General features: G+C 33.4%; 4 protein-coding genes across 23 annotated transcripts in view; 2 read left to right on the plus strand and 2 right to left on the minus strand.

Annotated features, from left to right (window-relative positions):
* Positions 1-13,860, plus strand: part of par-1 — a 36,304-nt gene extending 22,444 nt beyond the window's left edge. For 5 of the 20 annotated variants that reach the window (XM_068288625.1, XM_068288626.1, XM_068288612.1 and 2 more), the window contains 6 exons: positions 239-352; positions 4,872-4,939; positions 6,692-6,815; positions 13,292-13,441; positions 13,505-13,623; positions 13,705-13,860. In XM_068288625.1, the coding sequence (XP_068144726.1) occupies positions 239-352; positions 4,872-4,939; positions 6,692-6,815; positions 13,292-13,441; positions 13,505-13,623; positions 13,705-13,763 (634 nt within the window). In that variant the 3' untranslated portion in view covers positions 13,764-13,860. Of the gene's footprint in view, positions 1-238; positions 353-4,853; positions 4,940-6,691; positions 6,816-10,115; positions 11,573-13,291; positions 13,442-13,504; positions 13,624-13,704 lie in introns of those variants that run through there. The other 15 variants (XM_068288632.1, XM_068288633.1, XM_068288620.1 and 12 more) reach the window with 10 other exon arrangements.
* Positions 13,860-15,292, plus strand: LOC137575872 (uncharacterized). The gene has a single exon (XM_068288636.1). The coding sequence runs from the start codon at positions 13,860-13,862 to the stop codon at positions 14,568-14,570; it is 711 nt and encodes a 236-aa protein (XP_068144737.1). The 3' UTR covers positions 14,571-15,292.
* Positions 15,293-16,660: 1,368 nt separating this feature from the next.
* Positions 16,661-17,738, minus strand: Tbcb (tubulin-binding cofactor B). Its single transcript, XM_068288635.1, has 3 exons — positions 17,579-17,738; positions 16,997-17,490; positions 16,661-16,942 (listed from the first exon to the last, which is right to left on the minus strand). Exons 1-3 carry the CDS (start codon positions 17,693-17,695, stop codon positions 16,825-16,827), a joined length of 729 nt encoding a protein of 242 aa, XP_068144736.1. The 5' UTR covers positions 17,696-17,738; the 3' UTR covers positions 16,661-16,824.
* A 234-nt stretch (positions 17,739-17,972) lies between these two features.
* Oseg6 (intraflagellar transport protein Oseg6) lies at positions 17,973-22,933 on the minus strand. The gene is made up of 9 exons (XM_068289332.1): positions 22,643-22,933; positions 21,860-22,582; positions 21,181-21,793; positions 20,545-21,121; positions 20,201-20,483; positions 19,961-20,141; positions 18,796-19,879; positions 18,367-18,736; positions 17,973-18,310 (listed from the first exon to the last, which is right to left on the minus strand). Exons 1-9 carry the CDS (start codon positions 22,810-22,812, stop codon positions 18,205-18,207), a joined length of 4,107 nt encoding a protein of 1,368 aa, XP_068145433.1. The 5' UTR covers positions 22,813-22,933; the 3' UTR covers positions 17,973-18,204.
* Between the last annotated feature and the right edge of the window lie 68 nt (positions 22,934-23,001).

Raw genomic sequence — 23,001 nt, forward strand, 5'->3', positions numbered from 1 at the left:
CCGTGCATTAGCACAAATCGAAAATGTTTTTTCATTTGATTTTTTCTTTCACACATATATTGTTCTATATATATATATATTTTCAAATTACGGTCTCTAGTCACCACACTCTAAACTCGATAACTAAAATATCCTTATTCAAAATTCACAATACAATACATAAAAAGAAAAACAATAGCTACAACCTTTTTACGATTCTACCACTTTCTGGCATACCTACATATCAATACCAAACCAGCAGTGGATCGGCAGCTCCCGCTGGAAAGGGTCATACAAAAAGCGCGTCTGTCTCGAGCCCTCGCCCCTCTACAGACGGATGCGTTTCAGTCTCAAATGATCCGCTCGGAACGAGGTATACACAAGTGTAATAAAAACGAAGCAAATAACAAATTTTCAATTAAATTACCATTTCACTAAACATTTTTGATTTCCATATATATATATATATATATATGTATATATATATATAATGTCTTTTAGTTTTACCGTTTTTATTTGTCGAATTGGTTATCATTCTTGGATTTTTGTTTCTGTATAATTTTTATATACCGATTGGCTGGCCATTTCATTCAACAAGAATAGATATTTGACTTTATGACCATTATCTACATACATAATAGAACATTGAACTTAGATTTTATAATATACAATCATTTAGAATATGTTTCCAATTCATATTTCCTATTGGGCTGTCTTGATTAGGGCTCGGCGAAGTCCTAAATAAATTTAAATATGATTAGACCCAAGAATTTGTTCTTCGAAAGGAATATTTTTCGTTGATTTGTCGATTAAACTTTTGTCCAATGCCATGAAGGATAAAGCCTGAGTTCATGGACCTCATTAACTGTTTACACTTTCAATTATTCTTACTACTTCCAGTGAACTGATCTAGGGTTATGAAATACGAAAGAACTTGGACCCAAAAGTATGCAATTTGTTGGAAAAGTATTCATTGCTTTCAACAAACCAACATTCCAAAATTTATTCATATATTTGAAAAAGTCAATCCTTGCATAACTTAGGGGCAAGTTGCCTATATTTCGTAACCTTAGATTTGCCGCTGTTAACACGCGTCTATCTATGAAGCCTACAAGAATAATATAATTCCATGGAAATTATGAATTAATCTATTGACATTCCACGTTTTATGATCTTAAGTTTTCTGATATACCGATTATACATTTCGTCAAACTTGTTAAAAACAGAAAAAAACAAAAAACAATTTACAAATCAAAAGCCATTTTTCCCCCATACAACATTCCAAAATAGATATTGTCCACTCATCACAATTTAGAGATACAACTTGTTCCCTACTCCCAATGTATATCTCCAACATATTTAGTTATTATATGAAAAACAAGATTAGGCAGAAAATTTTAACACAGTTGTGGGCAGAACTCTCTAACAAGAAGTTTCTCACAATTTAAGTGAATATAAAGGGGTTACATCTAGTTTGAAATTAAAAAAAAAAAAAAAAATTTTTTCCATTATATATCATTCTTATTTTCTATTGTCGCTTTCTAAGAACTTTAAGACAATCTAAGAGTTATTATTTAAGTTCTTTGTAATGTCGCGTTTGAAAGTTGGTGACTAAGATTTCTCAGAAACGCGACTAAACCGATTCATCAGGATATTACCCAAAAAAAATGATATTTTTGTAGAGAAAACTGCATTTTTGTAAAATTCGACGGATGTAGCGATAATAACAGAATTTAGAGTAAAAAAAGATAGACTAATAATTGCATAAGGGTAAAAATAGGAAGCATAAAAATTACAAAAAAGAAAGCCACAACAAGGCATCCTTTGTTTGATTATATCTTCGATTAACATAACCTGTTTACAAACTGAACAACAGAAATAATTTTGAAAAATGTAAAGCTTTGAAAATCCAAATGTTCTTAGGGATTTCAACTAGATGTAACACCCCTTAAAGAAATCTTTCATACATTTACATAACACATTTATACCGCGTTGTTTTTTTTCTCTTCTTTTTTCCTTGTTTTGATTTTAAATACTTTCCTATTGATGTCATCTGTTTAGAGTGAGCGTTCATCGTTTAATTAGAGTTTATTATTATAATTAACTATTAAAAATTTATATATTATATGTTTTAGTATTCGATTAGTCACGTGTTATGTGTCCGGCCTTGGTTACCTTTGTTCTCTCTTTCGCTCTATATTGAAAAACAAATTATTTATTAACGATCTAACTGTGTTTTGATCACTTGAATAATGTAAATTTCTTATCTTTTCATGTTTTTATACAAATTTTGAACACACATTGTCTGTTGAAAAACCAAAAAAAAAAAAAAAAAAAAAACAAAAACAAATATCTAATTTTGATACCTACTACTACTACTACTACTACCACTACTACACTACCACACATATAATATGTACATCCAATTTTTTGTGTGGCGTTTTCAATCCGCAACTATAATAACACCAACAAACCAACCAACACTACCTACGACCAACAAATGACCTCTGATCTGTTAATCGAAAACTGAAAATTCTGCAACAACCTTCTCCGAATCTTCCTTTCGACTGCTACCAACTACTATTACCAACCAACCAACCAACAAACCTTTCGTTGTCCATGAAAAATGCAAATTGAAAAACCGCCAAAAATCAAATTTGAAATACGAAAATAACTGAAAAAAACTCAACTTGAATTATCAATGAATTTGATTTGAATCGAATTCAATTTGGATTCGAAAACGAAACAAACAAATTTTGGTGAGTGCAAATTACAAAATTCTCCTACATTAAGAGACCTTTTATTAACCTAGAGCTTAGCTGGGGTCGTGGCTGTGGGCGTGTGGGCCACATACACAAAACAACAACCTTTTATTCAAATTACCAACATTATTTTTGTGTGTGTGTGTGTGTAAAATGCCATCACCTACGACCACGACCACGACCCTTGCTATATAAATGTATGAATATATTAGTAAATACAACTTTAGTATATATATATCTATATTTGGTTTCGATTCTTACAAGTTTATTTGTTATTTCACATACTGTCTTTTATTTTTTCCCCCGCGCTCATACATATATGTATATGTATGTATTGTTTTCTTCATCTCAATTTCAATTGATTTCTTTGGCAGTACACAAAAGTTTTTTCATTCTTTCAATTCATTTTGGTTTCTCGCGCAGGGATAAGAGAGAAGGAGAGATTACTTGGGGCTAGAATAGTTATTTATGAATAGTTTTTTATTTCGTATACTACACAAAAAAACAACAAACAAAAAAATCAAAAACATACATACATATAAGTAAATATTTCGAAATTGATTTTGCATTTAATAATTCCTCTAGTCACACCTAATTGTAATTCCTTGATTTCCATGCATGACAACAAACCAACAGTTACAAATACTACAACAATTACTACAAGGAATTCTTTCACTCACTCACACTGACTCTTTAATTCTCTATAATTGATAACTTCGACTTCTCTATCCCCCCCCTCCACTTGTCTAAAATGAAATGAAATCTTTCTCTATATATATATTTATATACAAACATCTCTTTGTTTCTGTTTCTTTGTTATGTTTTAATTTGAAACATGCATAGATGTAAAAATCAAAAGTATTATGTTTTGTGCTGCTGTTGTAAAATCTTTTTGTATATAGATTAATCTAATGCGGTTATACTTTCTTGTCTAACAATAAGTCTGCGCTGCTAATACAATCAAAATACATATACATACATATGTCAATTAGTTATAGTAGAGAGATACAATATGATGACAACGATGTTGTTGTTGTTGTCAGTGTCCTTGTGAGTCCTTGTCCAAGTTCCATTGAAATTATTCATTACAATCAATCATTCAACTTACTATCAACATTTAGTGCTTAACTTTTGCAAAGTGTTCAAAGGCTACTCCCCTTCATGGCATGATGGACTTCTTACTATATATACATATAAGTATAATGCTTTTGACCATAAATTACATAAGCAGTCCGTGCAAAAACAAAAAATGGCTTCTGTTCTTCCATATGTAATTGTATATTATATATCCTTCTCAGCTATCCTAATACTATTGCTTATAAGTTCATGTCTTTGCATTCAACTAAACCAAAAAAAAAAACAACATTTTTTTATTGATAACTATTTTTTTTTTTAGTAATAATTACATTTGTTTTTAAGAAATTGTCTCTTTACAAAATTTACATGATTATTCTGTTTTTTTTTCCTCCCCAATTTATTTTCTTTTCATTTTGTTTGTGTCTTCGACGTGATTGCAATACAAATAACCGTAAAACTCTTGGTTGTGCCACCTTTCTCCGCCATATTATCCACCACATCAATCAAATGAAAAACTGCTTGATTCGCGCTATTTTTTTTTTTTTGGTTTGTTGTTTTGCCCGTCATTCATCAATAAACACAAAACAAAAATTTGTATTTTACTGGATTTGGATCAATATTGAACCTGATTCGTTAACGATGTGCGTCGCTGCTGCCGCCGCCCACCCCCTCATCTTCTACATTGCAACATCTTGATCCATATACATCCGAAACACACACACATAAACACACAATCAACAAACACTCGAAACGGTTCTACGTTATGACAATTAACCACAAAAACACAAAACTACAATTGATATGAAATACCATTGTCTAACTGATTAAAACGAATTTTCGTTCTCTGCAAATGCAATTCATTGGGAAAAATAAAATAAACCACACAAAATCCAAAATATCGACAAACTGCTCAATCGTTGAACAATCAAACCCAAAAAACCAAACGAATATCGTATACCGAATTGATTGATTTCTTCCATTCTTCATAATACAAAATCTATGTGTGTATACGTATCTGTATCTGTACATATATAGTCTGTTCGATCGACTTAGAACATCGGCTGTTAAATCAAGCAGACACTTTCCAAGGAATGTTCCATCACGTTCAACCTTTCACTCTGGTGAGTTTTCTGTTCACAATTATATTTTTATTAGTTTTAATATTAAAAAAAAAAAAATACATTAATTTTACTCACACACAAATTTAAAAAAAAAATGAGCTTAGGCTAAAAATAAATCCACCTATCAACCTCTAAACCCAAAACTAACTACTAATACTTACTACTTACTACTTGTGTTTCTTGACTCTGAGTTTTAAGTTAATTATGTATTTTTTTTTTACTGTTTCGTTCAAAATACGATATATTTCTCATATTGCATAAAAAAAAATAATGAAAAATCGTAAATGGGACAACATTTTGTTTGTCTCTTTTTCTCCTGCACGTACATACATACATTCTACTTACGGCGTATCGAATTATACATTTCTATATATAATACATACATTATATTTATTATCGACAACAAAATATATAATTTCAGTCGACTCTCATTTAAATGAGTTTGTGAATGTTGTTATTTTTTAATATTTTTTTAATTTATTTTATATATATTTTTTCGTGCTTTCGTTCGTTTCGTTCTCCTATTCATCGCTTTTCATTTTAGCGGTTTGCGCATTTCTCATGCACGTGTGTTTAAGTCATAATGTTACCCGAGTATTATGCATATATTTTTCTATATAACTTATTCGATTGATCCTAAATGTATGTATGTATCTATTTATGTACGTGTGTCTTTTAGTAAATTACTTTAAAACGAAAAAAAAAAAACCAAAAAGCGGATGGAAAACTATTCATAGCAAGCAATTTCCTAGTTAATAATTATTCTAATGGTGATCTCGAGCAAAGGAGAACTGGATCATTACTTATTTACTATTATATTTAATAAATACTTATTAGATAACAAAAAAAAAAAAAAAAACAAACAATATCCTAATTTTCTTTTATATGTACTAAACTTATTTTTTTAAAATTACTTTATGTACATATCTTTAGAAAATGACAATATGCTGAATAGCCAAAGAACGTTTTGAACTTTCGTATTGGCCAAAGGGTTCATTCGAGGTGTGATCAAAAAGTTATTATACAAAATTTTGAATTTATAGATTTGAAAAGGAAATTAGAAAAAAATTGTATCTTCCTGTAATCATTTTAAGTTTTCGCATTTTTAATTACATATTGATAATGATTTTTGCTTTTTATTATTCTGCTTTAAAGAATTAAGTAACTATTTTAGCTCTTAATTTTGCGAAACCTTTCATTGTTGAAAACTTTTACCCCACCATCAAGAATTGGATTAAAAATAAAAGAAGTTATAACTATGAAAGTTTATCCCAGAAAGGAACAAAAAAGAGTGAGTGAGATAGCCTTTTCGAAAGCTGTTTTGAATTCTTAATATTGGTTCCTTCATGGTCTTTTTAACAATTAATCGTTGAGTTATAAAACAAAACTTAATTTGTTGAGAAAATTAGTAAAAACCAAAGTGAAAATGCAATAGTTAAGCAAGAATGAACAAAATTTGTATCTTTATCGATCTACTAAAGTTACAAAAGAGCCAATTCATTATAAACTAAAGTTTAGAGAAGTAACCTCTTGATCACACCTCGTTTACAATTAGTTTTTACTTTAATTAAGTAATTAAAAATGATGGCTGTACAACAATATTCTGGCTGTTGTACATACATACATAATCAGAGAAACAACAAATCAGTCAGTTTGTAGAATGTGTTTTGTAGTTTACTTTTGGTTGAGGTAATTTCGCCTAATCGCCTCTAATAAATGACTTGTGATTATCTATTACCCGCATCTATATAGGTCAAACCAGGGCAAGAAACAACACAGCGCTGGAATACTCTGGAACAAGTGGAGCATCCGGCGACTCATCCCATCCAGGTCGCATGAGCTTCTTTTCCAAACTGTCCTCACGTTTTAGCAAACGGTAAGTTTCCAAATTTTCTATACTATCTCTGCCATCAAAAAAAGCCAATTTTCTTTCTTCATTTAACGCGAGTATATATATATATATATATGTATATATATACATATATAATACAAGAAAAGCAAATGCAGTTTCAAATTCAATTTTTACATTACGTTTTATATAACAAATACATAAAGTATTATAATTATTTGAAGAAAAAAAAAACAAACCCGTTTCTTTTTTTTTTTTCGTTTTTATGTTTCATTGTTTTTCTTTTGTTGTTATCTTTGTTTCATATTATTTTTTCATTTGCATACTTTAATTTTACAAAAAAAAAAAAAAACAAACACACACACACACATACTACTCATATGTATGTAAGTATGTCTTTATGTTTTTTACAAAATCCATTCTGCAGGGTTTCATACAGAACGATCATTATATATTTCGTTTTCCTTTAATAAGCACCACTTAAAGAAAAATATCGCTAAAGATATCAAACTATATAACTCAAAATATAGAAGCCTAAGTAGATTTATTCAATAAGTAAGCCAATTAATAAGTATAAAGTGAGAAATAGGTCTAAAAACACTTAAAAAATTATAATTTGATACTTCTTTTAATTTTTTCCTTTCAAAACTTTCGGTCAATGGCATACAAATGAAACATCTTCTATAAACAAATTACAGCAGAGGAAGTCATTATTTTAGGTTCCTCAGATTCACAGTTTCGGCCTCATTTCCTTATCCCTTGTAACAAAGTTAAATCTGCTACCCACCGATCCTATCCTGCTGTTGCTAATGTGTCTGATCCATCATAAAAACAATTAAATGGAAACAAACTTTACCCCATAAAGTTGTTGAAAATATAGCTTTTTGTAAGAAAATAAACTCAAATCAACAATTAAACATTGTTCATAGGCAATTTTTAAGCTATATTTAGAAAACTTTGCATACTTTAAAGGGCAAATTTCTTCTTGTTTACCTTCCAATATACGCTTTGCCTCTTACTTAATGATTCTGCATCATAGTATTATTAAAATGTGATCTTCTATAGTTCCTCAAAGCATTAGCGGCGTTTAAAATGAAACGAGTTTTCAAACAATTCTGAATGCACCCTCAAATTCACCACGAATGGTGGTGAAAATGCACGTTGACTCATTAAAAACAGTTAATTTTCTACTTCCCTTGCAAATTAAGACACGATATATTTTTATGATGATTTTTGTACCGATTCTTTCCTATATTTTTGTTAATGTTAATTTGTTTCGTTTAAGGCATGCCATTGTTTTTATTAAATTTAAATGTTTTAATATCTTTTCAAGTTTTTTATTTCGAATTCTGCCTCAATTCTCTCTAGAGATAATAACAATTATGTTATTTTAAAACATATTTCATTAAAACTTGAAAGCTCACCTTTTTGAGTCGCTCTGTCAAGTCCGTTATAATATCAGAAAACCCGGAAAAGGGCACATAACGGTTAGTGATATCTGTTAGGGATTACACTTAATCGATAATACATTTAAACATCGGTTTAGGGGACATGTGTAGGAACTTCATATTGGTTAACAGAAATCGTTTATAAATGTTTTTTTTTTATTATTTTTTTTTTTTGTAACATTTTGTTTAAACTAATATAATTAATTCATCGCGGCATCAATTAAGGTCAATTAAGAAGAGTTGGTTGAATAAGACAGAAATTGAGAGACAGAGAGAGAGAGAGTTACAGAGAGGGAGCAAGGAGTACACAATATTCATTTTGCACCGCACTAACGGAAGGCACAACCCCCACTCCCTTCACCCACATTATGGTGGGTTAAGGTTGTTACTAATAAACTGTTAATTGATCCACCCCAAAGAGAGCGACACAATAGATGAGAAAAAGAAATAGCACTTTTTATTTTTTAATTGCATGACACTATGAGAATTGTTATTATGGCGCTCTGTGTTCACCTTTTTATATTTTATTTAATTATTTTTTTTTTTTTTTTTTTCGTTTTTATTATATTATTTTCTACTAATAAACAATGCACGTTTCTTATTTTTTTTTTTTTTTTTTTAAATTCTTTCTTTTAATTGTTGTTCTGCTTTTTTTCTTCTTTTGTTAAATTGTTTCTTGCTCTTTTGTTTTTGTTTTTTTAACTAAAAATTTAAAAAAAAAAAAAAAAAGAAGGAAAGTATGTATGAAAAGCATAATGTAATTACCATGATGTATAAATTTACGACACAAAAAAAAAAATCAACAGAACGTCGACGCATGCATTTTATACATACATTTTAACCAACTTGTGTATTTCGTATTTAGTTAGCAAAAAAAAAGAGGTATCTATAATTGTATATACAAAAATTGTAATCAAACACCACTGTGCCATACGATTTGAGAGGGTTTCAGTGATTCTCGGTCAAAATGATGGTCACAAATGAAGCATTTAATTAATTAAATACTACGAACAGCAAAACGAAAGATTCTCTGAATGCAAAACTATATTCATATATACATACATATACATACATACAAAACAGTGCGTACATAAATACATACATACATAATGAAATATGTATCTTAAGTCTATTACGTCTCGGAGGAAACAACAAAAAGAAAGTACAGCCAGTTTAAGCTCTTAGTTATCAAGAATTCCAAAAACAAAAAAAAAAATATAATATGTGAAATTAGTCGCTTCCTCTCTGCGCTCTCGAAAAGAAAACAAATTTTTTTAAATCTCCGTCACATTTTATTAGTTTCGTCTTTCTACATAAAATTAAATATATGGATTTTATTTTTTTGTTTTGTATACTATTTTTTTCTTTACTTATTATTTATAAAATACCCACGATTGCTTTATATACGATCTACCTATCTAATTATAATTATTATTATATGTAATACTTCCATTTTGTCATCCCCCACACTCTGCTAGGAAGGCTTTCTTGTTTTTCGTCCTTTTTTCCCTTATTTTTTTGTTAATTCAAATTAATTTTTTTATTCAAATAACTTATGCAAAAATTAAAAAAAAAAAAAATGAAATAAAACAAAGAAAAAATTACAAAATGAAAATTATGATGCAAAATTAGTTAAATATACAAAAAAAAAATATTGCGTTTACTTTTCTTTCTTAATTGAGGAAACGTTTAAAACAAAACCAAAAAAAAAAAAAAAAATGTATTCTTGTACCATTTTTTTTCTATTCCGTTCTATTTTCTTATCTGTTTTCTTTTGGTTTCATTTCTCGTATTTGTTTGTTTTTTTTTTTTTTTTACCCATTATTAATATTTTTTCCAGCCGTGAATAATTTGTTTAAAATTTTTTCTTTAATTTTAGGCCAAACCAGTAATTAACAAAAACAAGCATTAACTACTTCTTGTTAATAGTTCTAAAAACTGAAACTGAAACAAACGATTCCCCCATAGTGTAAACGCGCGTGACGGAGAGAGAGAGATACAGAGCAGAGAGTGTGAGAGAATGATATGATACAGAGCTAAAAGAGAGAGAGTGAGACAGATTACAAATTACTACTGATCACAGATCACAGATCATATCGTATCGTATCGTAACGCGTTGTATCTAATCGTTGTATCGTATCGGATCGGAATGTATTACGGATCGAAACGGAACCGGATTGTCGTTTAAGACATTAAAATTTCGTGTATTCGAAATTCGAAAATCCCGATTCGATTCCGTAAACGATTCGTCGCGATTGACCATCAAAAAAAAAAAAAACTAAAAATAAAAAAAAAAATGAAAGCGACAACGTTGAGTTCCGTTGCGTATATCCAAAACAATTCACACATGCGCCTATGTTTTATTAAAATTATTAACTAATTATACACTTACATTTATATAAATAAAAAAAACAAAAATACATGTATTTAAAAAGTAAATGAACAACAAAGAGGAATCGCCAAAATTCTGTGTTTTCATTGTTTGTAAAAGAGATGAGAAAAGCGAAGAAGAAACGAAGAAAGAAAAAGAAAGTAAAACTAACTAAAGCTAATGCTAAACTTGTGTGAAGTGAACGACACCCAAAACCCGACACACCCCAAAACCAACTTCAACCCAATCCAATCCAATCCAATCAGAGCACTGTCACGATTATGGATTAAATATACATTATTAGTAAATATATTTGACACCCACGGGTACTATCTACAAACAATAAATGCATAGAATTTTATGTTAATATTGTGTATGGCAATTTTAGTTATAAACAACAACAAAAACAAACTAAACAAAGAAAAACAAATGTTATGGAAATTAATAACTATTTACGAAATTGCTCTAAGAGAAAGCGAGATGGAAGATGGAATTAATAAACACACTTTTACAAAATGGCCCGGATTTGCAGCTATTGTAACAAGAAATGATCTTATATACATATTTGATTTAGAAATTTCGCTTCACTTTATATATTGTATGTATTTGTATGTATGTATAAATATGTGTTTTGTATATCAATGTAGAGAGACAGCGAGAAAGCGAGAGAGAGAGAGAGAGCTATCGAAACCGATTTGTATCTATCGATTTATACAATCAAAGTTTGGATAAAACTAAAACAAAAAACTTACTTTTTGCAGTTGATCAATCAAATCACATACTCTACTACAACTAAACTAAAAAAAACTAAACTAGAAAAACAAAACAAAACAAAAACTGAAGCTGAAGTCTAAGCGCATAAAACAAAGAGCGTCAACAAGTAGCATTTTTAAGAAAAAGAAAAAATTACCATCAATATACCAAGTAGTCACTGAAACAGAAATTAAACTTAATCTAAACAAAAATCAAGAATGAAATAATGTATTAAAACGAAAAACAAAAAACAAACTTGTGCATGTGACCATTTTATTTGTACAGATGATTATCTATAAATCGTGTTATCCATCGAGCACCACCTTCAGTGGGTCGATTAGTAGTTATTATATATACACATATAAATATATATATATATATACATATTAAGTTTCAAAGAAATAATTAATACATTATTAAATAAATTAGTAATTTAATAAAGGCATAAAAAAATTATGTGAAAATCATAAATTTTGTGGTCAAGAAACATCAGCAATTACCAACAAATTTTGCAAGTTTTCTTTTTTTTAATTTATGTAACTACTAACTACAGCTGTGTTTCGAAAAATAGGAATGAAAATTGCTACATAAAATTAATTTGACATTGAAATTTAACATAATTCCAAATTTATTAAAGAACTAGGAAAAACTAATTAGTTACTCCCTCTCTTTCAACTTTTTTTCGATGATTTTTGACAAACTGAGAGTCCTGAGAAATCACCTTGTGCGTTTTCCTGATGGCTCATCAATTCAAGGACCATGGATTGAACTATAAAATGTTGAACTATGAAAAACACTTAATTTAAATTCGAAATAGCTTAGACAGCATTAAACAATCTACTTTGATAATTCTTTCGATTTTAACCTTTCAATAATTCAATATTATCACAAGTGTCCTACAAAATTTCTTTATTTCGAAACAAACACTTGAGAATTCAAATTCGATAGGAGGGACCATTCGCATTTAATTATGGATGATGAAGAATTATCAATGACAACAACGGTGTGAGTTTTTCTGACCATGTTCAAGTGGATGATGAAGTTTCTGTCTCTTGTTTTGCCACACTATATCATGCACTTTTTGCGAAAAGTTAAGGAACAGTCGTTTAAATGAGATCTTTTCAAAGATTATTAACGATAATTCGCAATATTTTAACGCTCTAATGCACAAGAGTACCTCAAAGCACATATCGATGCTTTATAAGATCATTAATACTTATCCTGTTTGAGACTTTCATTCCCAACTTAAATAAATTTTCAAAACATTATTAGTTTACATTGTTCGTTACAATCGATTAAACACTTGCGAGCATTAGAGGGTTAAGAGTCTCTCGAATTTCGAATTAAAGACAGTCAAATGTATGTATATAATAGACAGATTCTTATTTGCATACTGTAATATAGAAATATTTGTAAATTTTACCAAGTTTTTAGACCCAAGTCAATTACATTCCTATTATTTTGAACACAACTGTAAATATTGGTAACAGTATTTCGATAAATACTTTTCTTAAGTCGAAATTTTTTGTTTTTATGGGTGTAGATAATTTATAAAGCTTTTTTTATTGTTAAAAAATCTGTAAATTGTAAATTAGGAACATTTAAAAATAATGAATTTTTTATTAAACAGGTTTAGAGTTTTATTCGTTTGCTGATTAAAATTTTAGTTGAAAGAAATTTTAAAATGAACCTTAAAGGAAATAAATAATCTTTATTGTTATTTACCAATTTTAAGTTTTGTGTAAATACTAACAAATCATTCATTATCATTGCAACAATTATTGACCAGAAAAAGGGTTAATTTTTTTTAGGGGTGAAGATTGTTTTGAGTTAGAAATAGAAGAGGAATAAATAGTTAATGCTTCGGATTCATTTAGTTGACTTTTTGCAGTGTTCTCTCTGACCTTTGTGAATCAATTACATTCTTTCAGTACTTCCACCACGGAAGAGGCAGCAAAACCACGTGTATTGCGTTTCACATGGTCCATGAAGACAACATCACCATTGATGCCCGATCAAATAATGCAAAAGATACGTGAAGTACTCGATCAGAACAATTGTGACTATGAGCAGCGTGAAAGGTGAGTGAAAGTAAGGGGAAAGCAAGTGCAAGATTGTTAAAAACATCTTTTTCTTTTATGCAGATTTGTTCTTTGGTGCGTTCATGGTGATCCAAATACAGACTCGCTTGTGCAATGGGAAATAGAAGTCTGTAAATTGCCACGACTTTCGTTGAATGGAGTGCGCTTCAAGCGAATCTCCGGTAAGTGAGAGACAGAGAGAGAGAGAGAGAGTGGCATTTGAAAATAAAGAGAACATTTAATGAAAATCTATTTATTTTTAGGCACCAGCATTGGCTTCAAGAACATTGCGTCCCGCATTGCTTTTGACCTACGGCTGTGACTTAACCAAACAAACAACGAGGGAAGCACCGATGCCGCCACTGACACTGTCGCTGATACCACTCAAGCTGATACCATATCTACTGCCGACTCACAAATGGCCAGAAGCAGCTCAAAGCTGTCTGAGCTATCACTATTATGTCGCTCATTAACCAGTCAGCAGGGATCTCAAAGGCGCAAGAAGAGCAGATTGTCAACCGGTGGCAATGATGATCAGAAGAAATCACGATCGCTATTATCAGCTTTTCACATGTACTCGCCATTTAGCTCCAAGGAGAATGTGGAGTCGCGCGAGGTGCTACCATGCGATCCGGCTTCCCCTCAAGCTGTTGACATGCAGCAACAGTTGGTTGCCAGTAAACCATCAGCAAGAGAGCCACCACCTCTCTATGTTGATCTAAATCCGATAAATGCCATTTTGGAGGAGGAAGGCGAAGGCGCTGGCCCACCCATCCACCAGAAGGCAATGAGCACAGTAACAGGAACTGGTACTGGTATCACGGCAAAAAAGGATAAAAGTGGCAGCGACAGTGATGGAGGCGGTGGCAACCGATTAAAAAGAAACATCAAACATACCGGTAGCCTAATAGTGCGTAAATTTCGAGCCTCACGACATGGAGGCGTTGGAGGAGGAGGAGCAAAAGGCGGAGGAGGAGACGCAGGCAAAAAAGATGCTAGATCTAATACCAATACAAACGAGTCGGCCGGACCCAGTGGCAATGCCATGGATAACGATAACGAGAAACCAAACACCACACAGAATACAACAATAACAACAACACCAATGCTACGCACCACAACTCTCTAATTATAATGGAACATGGACATAGCATTGCAAAAACAGAAAACAAAAAATTAAATAATTATAGTTCTTAGGGATCGGAGGAGGGGGGCAGATTGGGTTGGGTTGGGTTGGTGGGTACCGGGAACCGATTAGCTGGTGGGGAGGGGTGGTTGCTCATATATGTATGTATGTACATGGATGGCGCCTGGATGCCCAAAAGCACAGACAACAGACAGACAGAATCTCAAGTAAAAGAAATCTTTGCTTAATTGCTAGCATCTCTAAAACGTTGAATATACACACATCTACACCCACAAACATACAAACATACATACATATATATATATATAAATAGATTGATCGCTCGATCATGTCAATCAAATGAACTTCTCTATCTACCAATATGTTCACGCATGCACAAAAAAACAAAAGAAATGAAAAATGGCACCCACAACACTCTTCAACCAAACGCACAGACAGACATACAAACAAACATATATACAGACAAGCATACATTATACATATTTTGATAGGAACATAGTCATAATCCCTGCTATATACTGCCCTCAAGATCGAACCCCAGGTTTGTTCATTCAGTCAGTATATTGGCAGAGATGATTTTGAAATGCAAGAAGAAACACATGGACCTTTAATTAAACACACAAAATTCAATTCATTTAATAATAATAACGATAATAATAATAATAAATATATAACGCAAACAAATCAATGCTCTATAAACTGCATTTATCCAGTGAAATGTTTTTTTTTTTTGTTTCCTTTTGTTTGTTGCGCTTGTTTTGTAAATGAAACAAGAAAACCAAAAACCCCAAGCTTATCATTGATTGAAGTTTTTGAAGGATGATGATGATAAATATAATATATAATAATAGAAAACATGCGCATTTAGAAGCATACACGAATTGAATGGCGAAGAGGCAGATACAATGTGAGCTTCAATATAGGATTGGAATCAACTCTCATTGTCAGACAAATCAGAGAGAAAGAAACCCTAAACAAACACCAAACAATTCTAGTAATATGCCAAAAAAAGATAAACAAAATGTATCCTTTTGTAATTTGTACACAAAACTCTATACTCAGTGGTATTATATGTTTTGTATCAGTTGTTCCCAGACCTAAATACATACATAGATGGAGTCGCTATGCATGAGTAGTTATTATATATCAATAGAAAAACAAAGTCCCAAGAAAATCTTGGATCAGAAAATTACGAAGTTGCATGTAAATCCATTTCAAATCTCTCCCACAAAAACGAAAAATAAATGAAAACACACACACTGATCTCAACTTGAGAACTAAAAGACGATCATTGATCCTAGCTGATTCAACAGGTTTGTGGTTGTTACAAAAAAAAAAAAAAAATCAATCTTTAAATACCTATATTGTATATCTACATATAATGATAATAAACACTTGAAGTTATATCATGCAGATTGGAATATGTGTGCTATAATTTTATTGCTATTGCTAATATCAAGAGTTTTCACCATTTTATATTCAATGTTAAACGAACAACTAATGAAACTTTATAAAACAAAAATACATATATGAACAAGTTAGGTCTTAGCTATGATGGGTACACAGACATAAATATATATTGGACGATTCCCATATATATACAGGTACATCGCTCATTACAACAACAACAACACCACACAGACACACAATAAGAAGTATATATGTATATCAATAAACCGATACCCAAATAAACCCAATGACAGCAAAAAAAAAAAAATTATTGTAAGTAGTGCGCGCGATTTTTTTTTTTTTTTAAATTGTATTTCTTAACTGCTATCAATGATTTCTTTTGCACGCAAAGTTTAATTTATTTTAGCATAAATGAGTAATAATAAACTTATTTGTGACATGAAAAATTTATTTTCAACTTTAGATTGTAAACTGATAAGTGAGAGTTTTGGCGTCAACAGATTAAAGAGAGAGACTAAACGCCAAAGGTTAATTTAACAAAAAACGGAGCATTATTTAAAACACCATTATTATTCATTATAAATTATCTATAAATCAGAAATACGATAAACACACAAAAAAAAAAAAAAGTATGGAAAGTTGAAAAAAACATGTTGTAAGAATATCTGATATACATACATAGATGTTTTAATTAATAAATAAAAATGGCATAACTACATGATCAAATTTTGTTATTCGCATTTAGGGAAAACGAATTTCCTTTTTTTTTTTTTTTGTGTTTTGTGCTTTGCCAGATAAATGCAATGTGGAAATAAATTTGATATATCTAAAGCTCGTCATCAAGATTAACATCTTCTGGAGGAAAATCTCCCACTTCGACTGATAATGGTGAGACAAATCCTCCATAGTTGGGTCCACATTTGAAATACACTTTGCCGTTAATACTAAAAGAAAAAGATGTTAATATTTAAAATGGGTGAATGATTTAAAGCCATTACCTTCCGTTATTCTTGCCCAATGGCTCATCGTACTCAACGCCAATAAAGATACCAGTTTTCCCATCCAGACTACCATTGTATTTGATGGTGCCACGACGTCGTGGATTTCCCGGAACTGAGACCTCGCAGCGTGCATTAACCACACAAAGCTCTGCTCGTCGTTGCAATTCATCCGCATGCTCGCGACGTTTCTCCTCCATTTGACGCATCTCCTCTTCATTGAATTTGCCAAGACGATTCTGTTTGAGGTAATAACGCACAGAATCTTTTCTCTGCTCATACTGATCATTGGTTAGTTCGAATTTTTCCACTGCGTTATTATCAAAGCTCAAGGTAAGGAAACTATCAATCACATGCAGGCGCAGTCCATCCGAATTGATGTAGAATCCAATCTGAGCATCGTCATTATCCAATGTTGCCAATCGATTCTTTCCTTCGTATAATTCCACTCTCATGGTTGCAGCTGACCCACCGGTCAGTATCTCCAGTTTGTTCTGTGAGTCACAAACAAAAACAAAGTCTATGAGAACATCTGTCTTGAAATTTCGTGCCAGGGCAGAAATTGCAAAAGGATATCCATACCTTGAGTTGGGACACTTTCAGGTCTTTGGCAAACTTCATCTCAAAGGCCACCGCATCGTTGTTTGAATTGGACACATTGGCCCTTATAAAATCCGATTTATCAATCAATTCCGACATTTGAGCTTTGTTTAAGTGTGAATGATATTTGTTGATTAATATTGCCAGGCAACTATCGTTTTCTTTCCGGTTATTCTATCGGTTATCGAACCGCAAACCTTTGAACTGATTCACTAACAATGAGAACTAGATTAAAAAACTTTTCAACTGATTGCTTCTTTCATATTGCAAAAGTAACGGTTTCTTTTAATTTGAAAACTGAAATTGATATTAAATTTGTTAGCAATAATAAGAAAAAAGATTTGTTTGTTGTTGTTTAATATTAAAACATTGATCATTGCAATTTTTATCTAAAAGTCTTTTATTGTTTGATGAAGCATTTGGGTGCGTTATTGTAAGGTAAATTGTGACCATTTCCATAGAAAAATGTTATATTCTTTTCAGAGGCAGAATATTTTTTTCTAATTAGTGCATTTGTTTGTGCATTTTTACTTAAAATTACTTTCCTTTTTTTTTTTTTTTTGGTGTCGAAATTGCTGTGCCTTAACTAGTCATTGCAGTCATTGAACTTAGGATGCAGCTAAAATGTACGGACGTATATCCTCCACATCGAGGAGCTGTTCTGGTTCCACCCGTTCACTGCACATTGGACATTCGCCATTTTCCGAGAGTATACTGCAAGAGAAAATTGTTATAAAAATGACTAAAGACAAGATGTCGATGAAACTTACTTTTCCATCTCTGAACGAAAGCAGAGAAAGTCGCAAAGCGGACAAGAAGTCATTTGTTGCTTAATAATATGTTGTCCTGTGGCTATGCAGATGGGCAAAGTGGTTTTGCAGCTATAGCAGGTAACCTCCATATTGGCCAAATTAGCATCGCAAATTGGACACTCCATTGTTTCGTCATCGATCTCATCGCGTAGATTTTTTATACCCTTTGGAGCCTTGCGGACAATTGATTCTATTTTCTTCACATAACGCGTATCCAATTGATTGCGATAATCTGGACGCATTAGCATTGAGGCAAAGACAAAGGCAGACTTCTTGAGACCTGCTCGATGACATTCAATGACCGTAGATGTGAGAATGGGAATGATATCTAAGAAAACAATAAAATTAGAGAAAATAATACCAATTTGCTATATAAATTGTTCTTACGTTCGGGGAACTGAGAAATGCAAGTGGCCACTTGAACTAACAGCTTAGCGGCTAGAAGATGATTACCCAGCTTGACATGTATGCGAACCAATGTATAACGGTGGAGTAATATTAAATTATGACGCATTTCAGCAGTCACCGAAAGATTATTGCGACGTAATTCCTGATACATAGAGTACAGTAGATCTCGGGCTGATTTATAGTTGCCTGCTAATTGCTCTTGATTGGCAATAATTACTGCCGTCTTGGCTGCATCCTTATAGTGCTTGCGGGCCATATACAAACGGAAAAGATAACGCGGATCCTTGGGTGCACCATCAAGTTCCCCGAGCAGAAATTCAATCAATTGCGATGCCAACTGCTCATTGTTAGAGGTGGCCACACAATCTATAGCCAACGACAAAGCCTGCTCCTCTTCATTGCTAAAAGCTGAGGCTTTAAGCAGGAATCTCAATGCCTTTGTGAAATCCCTGGCAAGGAAATAATACTTTCCCGCCAGCAATGTATATTTCTCACTTTCAAAGTAATGAGCTAAGGCCAGATAGTCAGCAGATTTTACATTCTCCAAGCGTTCGAGTAGCTCGCCATGACGACGTAGTTTGTTATGCCGCTGAGCCAAGGCGAAGGCTTCTTCGACGCATCCGCAAATTATGAGAAATTGTAGCGCTTGCTCAATGTCACCAATTTTCTGATAGAACTTGGCCAACAATTTGGCTGAATCCACCGAACGAGATTCTAGTACAATCTCTGACGCTGCATGCGGATCGCACAAATGCTCCAGATATATTCTAACACAAGCATCCAAGTCACCAGCTATTTTATAGCTTCGAATGGCCTCTTCAAAATGACCATCCGATTCCTTGGCTTTAGCATAGGCTGCATGTAATTTACTACTTTTTACTTTCGAGAGCACATTGTTTGCCTTATTCCACATCTTTAAGGCAATATAATGGCCACACGCCTCATCAAAATAACCGCCACGTTCGTACAGTCCGGCCGCTTCAGTAATGTGGTTAACTGTTGCCAGGAGCTCAGCACAATCGTAAAGTAATTGTTTATCCTGCAGCTCTACAGCATATTGTATCTGTGTGTGTATATGAGGAAATATTATTAATAATATTGTGGTTAATATGATCATAATGTAATTAAAGACAATCAAACTCACGCCACGTCGAAAATCTCCTGTTCGTATAGATGTCCTTGCAATGCCCATTTTGCAAAGACGCACATGCTCCTCATATTCTGGGCTCTTTTGCAATAACGTTGGCTTCAACGCTTCGTCATTGTTGATTAGGTCCTCTTTGTAGCCCTTCTCGTAGTTATACAAAGCGTCTGCATAGTTTCCTCTGGAGGGTGTATAAGCTTCAGTTATAAGTTGAATAAAAACCAAGTCAGATTGTCTTACGTGAACTCCAATTGCTGGGCATATTCTCTTGCTATGTAGGGAACTTCCTGTGGTTCATGCTTATAGGCCAAGAGTAAAGCTTGATCCCATTGCAAAAGATCACGACATAACTCTAAAGCGGCCTTTGTGTAGACCCCCTTTAAGAGGTAATCCTTGGCCTGGTCAAACTGGGATAAAAGCATGCAACAACAGCCACTAAGCATGGCTAGATCCTCCATATAGCGAAGCTCATCTAAAGCATTAACCATGGCGGCATCTCCCAATTGTCTATAAGCACGAATGGCTACAAAAAGAAATTAAAATTAAATAAAAATTTACTGTATAATGTTTTTTGATGGTTCTACCAATCTCTGGCTCCAAATCGGTGATGGCCTGTTCGCCAAACTCTCTCCAAGCACTAGACTGATTCATCTGCTCACAAAGTTTATAGGCCTCGTCATATTTCTTTAGTCTTAGGTACAATTGAAGATTCTCTGAGTGACTGTTGCTCGGATTAGTTACATGTGTGCTGAGAGATTGTGTGGCATATTGTCCGCCATCGATGTGAAGAGCCATTTCGCCGGCACACAACAATATTGGTAACTGAGCTGGATTAAGTTTGGACTCGCCCACCTTTCGTGTGTGCATTCCATGTACCGAGTGACGAGCAAAGACATGAGTTGTCACAACTTTTGCATCATAACTAATAAAGACATTCGGCTGGGTGAGATCCCAGAGACAGCCCAAACACTGCTTCGACATATCTGGAATGAGTAACGCCTCCTCCATGGCTGGCAGAAAAATGTATCCTTGAGCATGATCATCTATGAAAATGGTTTTAGTTCCTTCAATGTCCGTGAAGAGCTGCCGAATGCCCATGCTATGTCTAAAGATAGTGCAACTATCCCACTTTTCCAATGAGAAAAATATGAGATGTCCAATCTGTAAACAAAAATGAATAAATTTTATGATAGTTAAAAGAAGCAACCACGGCTACCTACATCAGTGGCAAAGATAAGCAGCTCTTGGGTAAGGGCAAAGCAAGTGATCACTGCATCGTTGGGAATGGTGGGTAAGGCACTCGGAAAAGTGGCGAGTAGCTTATCCTTGCAATTCGGATTATCTGTTGCAATTGCCTGAAGGATCAATTGGGGTGCACATAAAGCTGCACAATAATCGGCATTCAAGTGCATGCTGCTTATATTTGAGGGCATGTCTCGTTCACTCAAGGGACGTGGCTCCTCGCCAAGACTTTTACCCAGATCATAGAACCAAACATGTTTATCGATACCAGCGGCCAGGTTATATGGGCCGACAGCCAGAAAGGTGGGTTCCCCTTCCAGGGGCAGTCGAAAGGGTATAGTTCTCGCCTTATCTGGCGAATATATGTATATGGAGACTTCGGCCAGACTGCTGAGCATCACAATTCGAGGTGCGAAAACAGCAAACATATGTGGCAGCTTGGTTACATAAGTGTAGACCGTTCCTCCACTTGTGGTGACTGCAAGTAGTTGTCCATCTGGTGACCAATCAATCATTTGGACATTTGCATGATCTGGTACGGTAATTATCCGTTCTGTTTCCTGAAGATTTGTAATCGAATGAACTTTTATGCTGCGAATGTAGTAATTAAAAATTAAAAACAAAACGCTCTTTAATCACATCATTCACTCTACATACTTATCGTCTCCACAGGATGCCACAATATCCAATGATGGGCAATAGGCTAAGCCGGTCAACGTGTCTTTGTGATTCTTCACCTGCCACAGTTCTTGGCCCACATCCTTGGGATGCGTAGAAATGGCCACAACGTGTCCATTGGAAAAGCCTAGCAATATATAACCATCGCCGAACCACTTGTGCTGCAGCAGTGAACCATAACGACTCTGAAATCCAAGCTCAGTGGGATTCTCCGGCTCCGGTAAATAGTACAAGAACAATGTACGTTTTCCTATTATCATGCTAATGGCATTATCACCAGAAATCCGTTCATCACTGGCCATCTCGGCGAAGTATATATCGGTTGGAACATCCCGCAATTGGACAACTCGGACAGTATCTCCATCTTCGTTGCTCAGCGAAAAACTCTTATCATCCGAACCGAGTGCTAAAAGATTTTGAGCTGACCAGGCACCACAAGTAATGCGCTTGCTGTGCTTTCCAAGCACTGGTGTCCTTTTGCCACTGCGATGGTTATAAATGGCCAAATTACCACGGCCAGTGCCCACGGCTAGTAGCTGATCTTGCTTCGACCACAAAATACAAGTCAAAGGATCTCTTAAACCGGACTCCACAGTCAACTTTTGTTGTGTACCATAATCCCATAGGGTTATATTTGGTGATCCACTGGTAATGATGCCCAACAATTCTCCTTCGTTGTCCCAAGCAAATCCTGAGCAAAGGCTGAAATTTTAAAAACACATGAACTTAAGGATTATTTGGATCAGTTGTGTATTAGCATACCCGGCAAGTATAAGGCGCTGGACCATTTGCCCCTGGCGATTATACAATACGACTGATCCATCGGTTCCAGTGGTTGCCAGTAAGGCACCTGCACCTTTTTGCCAAATAAAGTAAACATCGCCGATTCCATGGGGATCATCATACTTGTAGAGTATCTTTTCGAACGACATATTTTCGAACTACGGAGTCAGTGAGTTACCCTTGCAATATGTTATTTTTGTCATTCTACATTTTCACTATCTTCCGGGTTTTGTTTACAATTTTTGGCGTTGCTATAGCAGCAACAAGTTGGGAGAGCCAAATTTGAGAGTCCAAGGAGAGAGCTTTAATTAATCGATAAAAACACAGGTTGCCAGTAA

Source organism: Drosophila tropicalis, unplaced genomic scaffold (assembly GCF_018151085.1).
Source record: "Drosophila tropicalis isolate 14030-0801.00 unplaced genomic scaffold, ASM1815108v1 contig_593, whole genome shotgun sequence".
NCBI lineage: Eukaryota > Metazoa > Arthropoda > Insecta > Diptera > Drosophilidae > Drosophila > Drosophila tropicalis.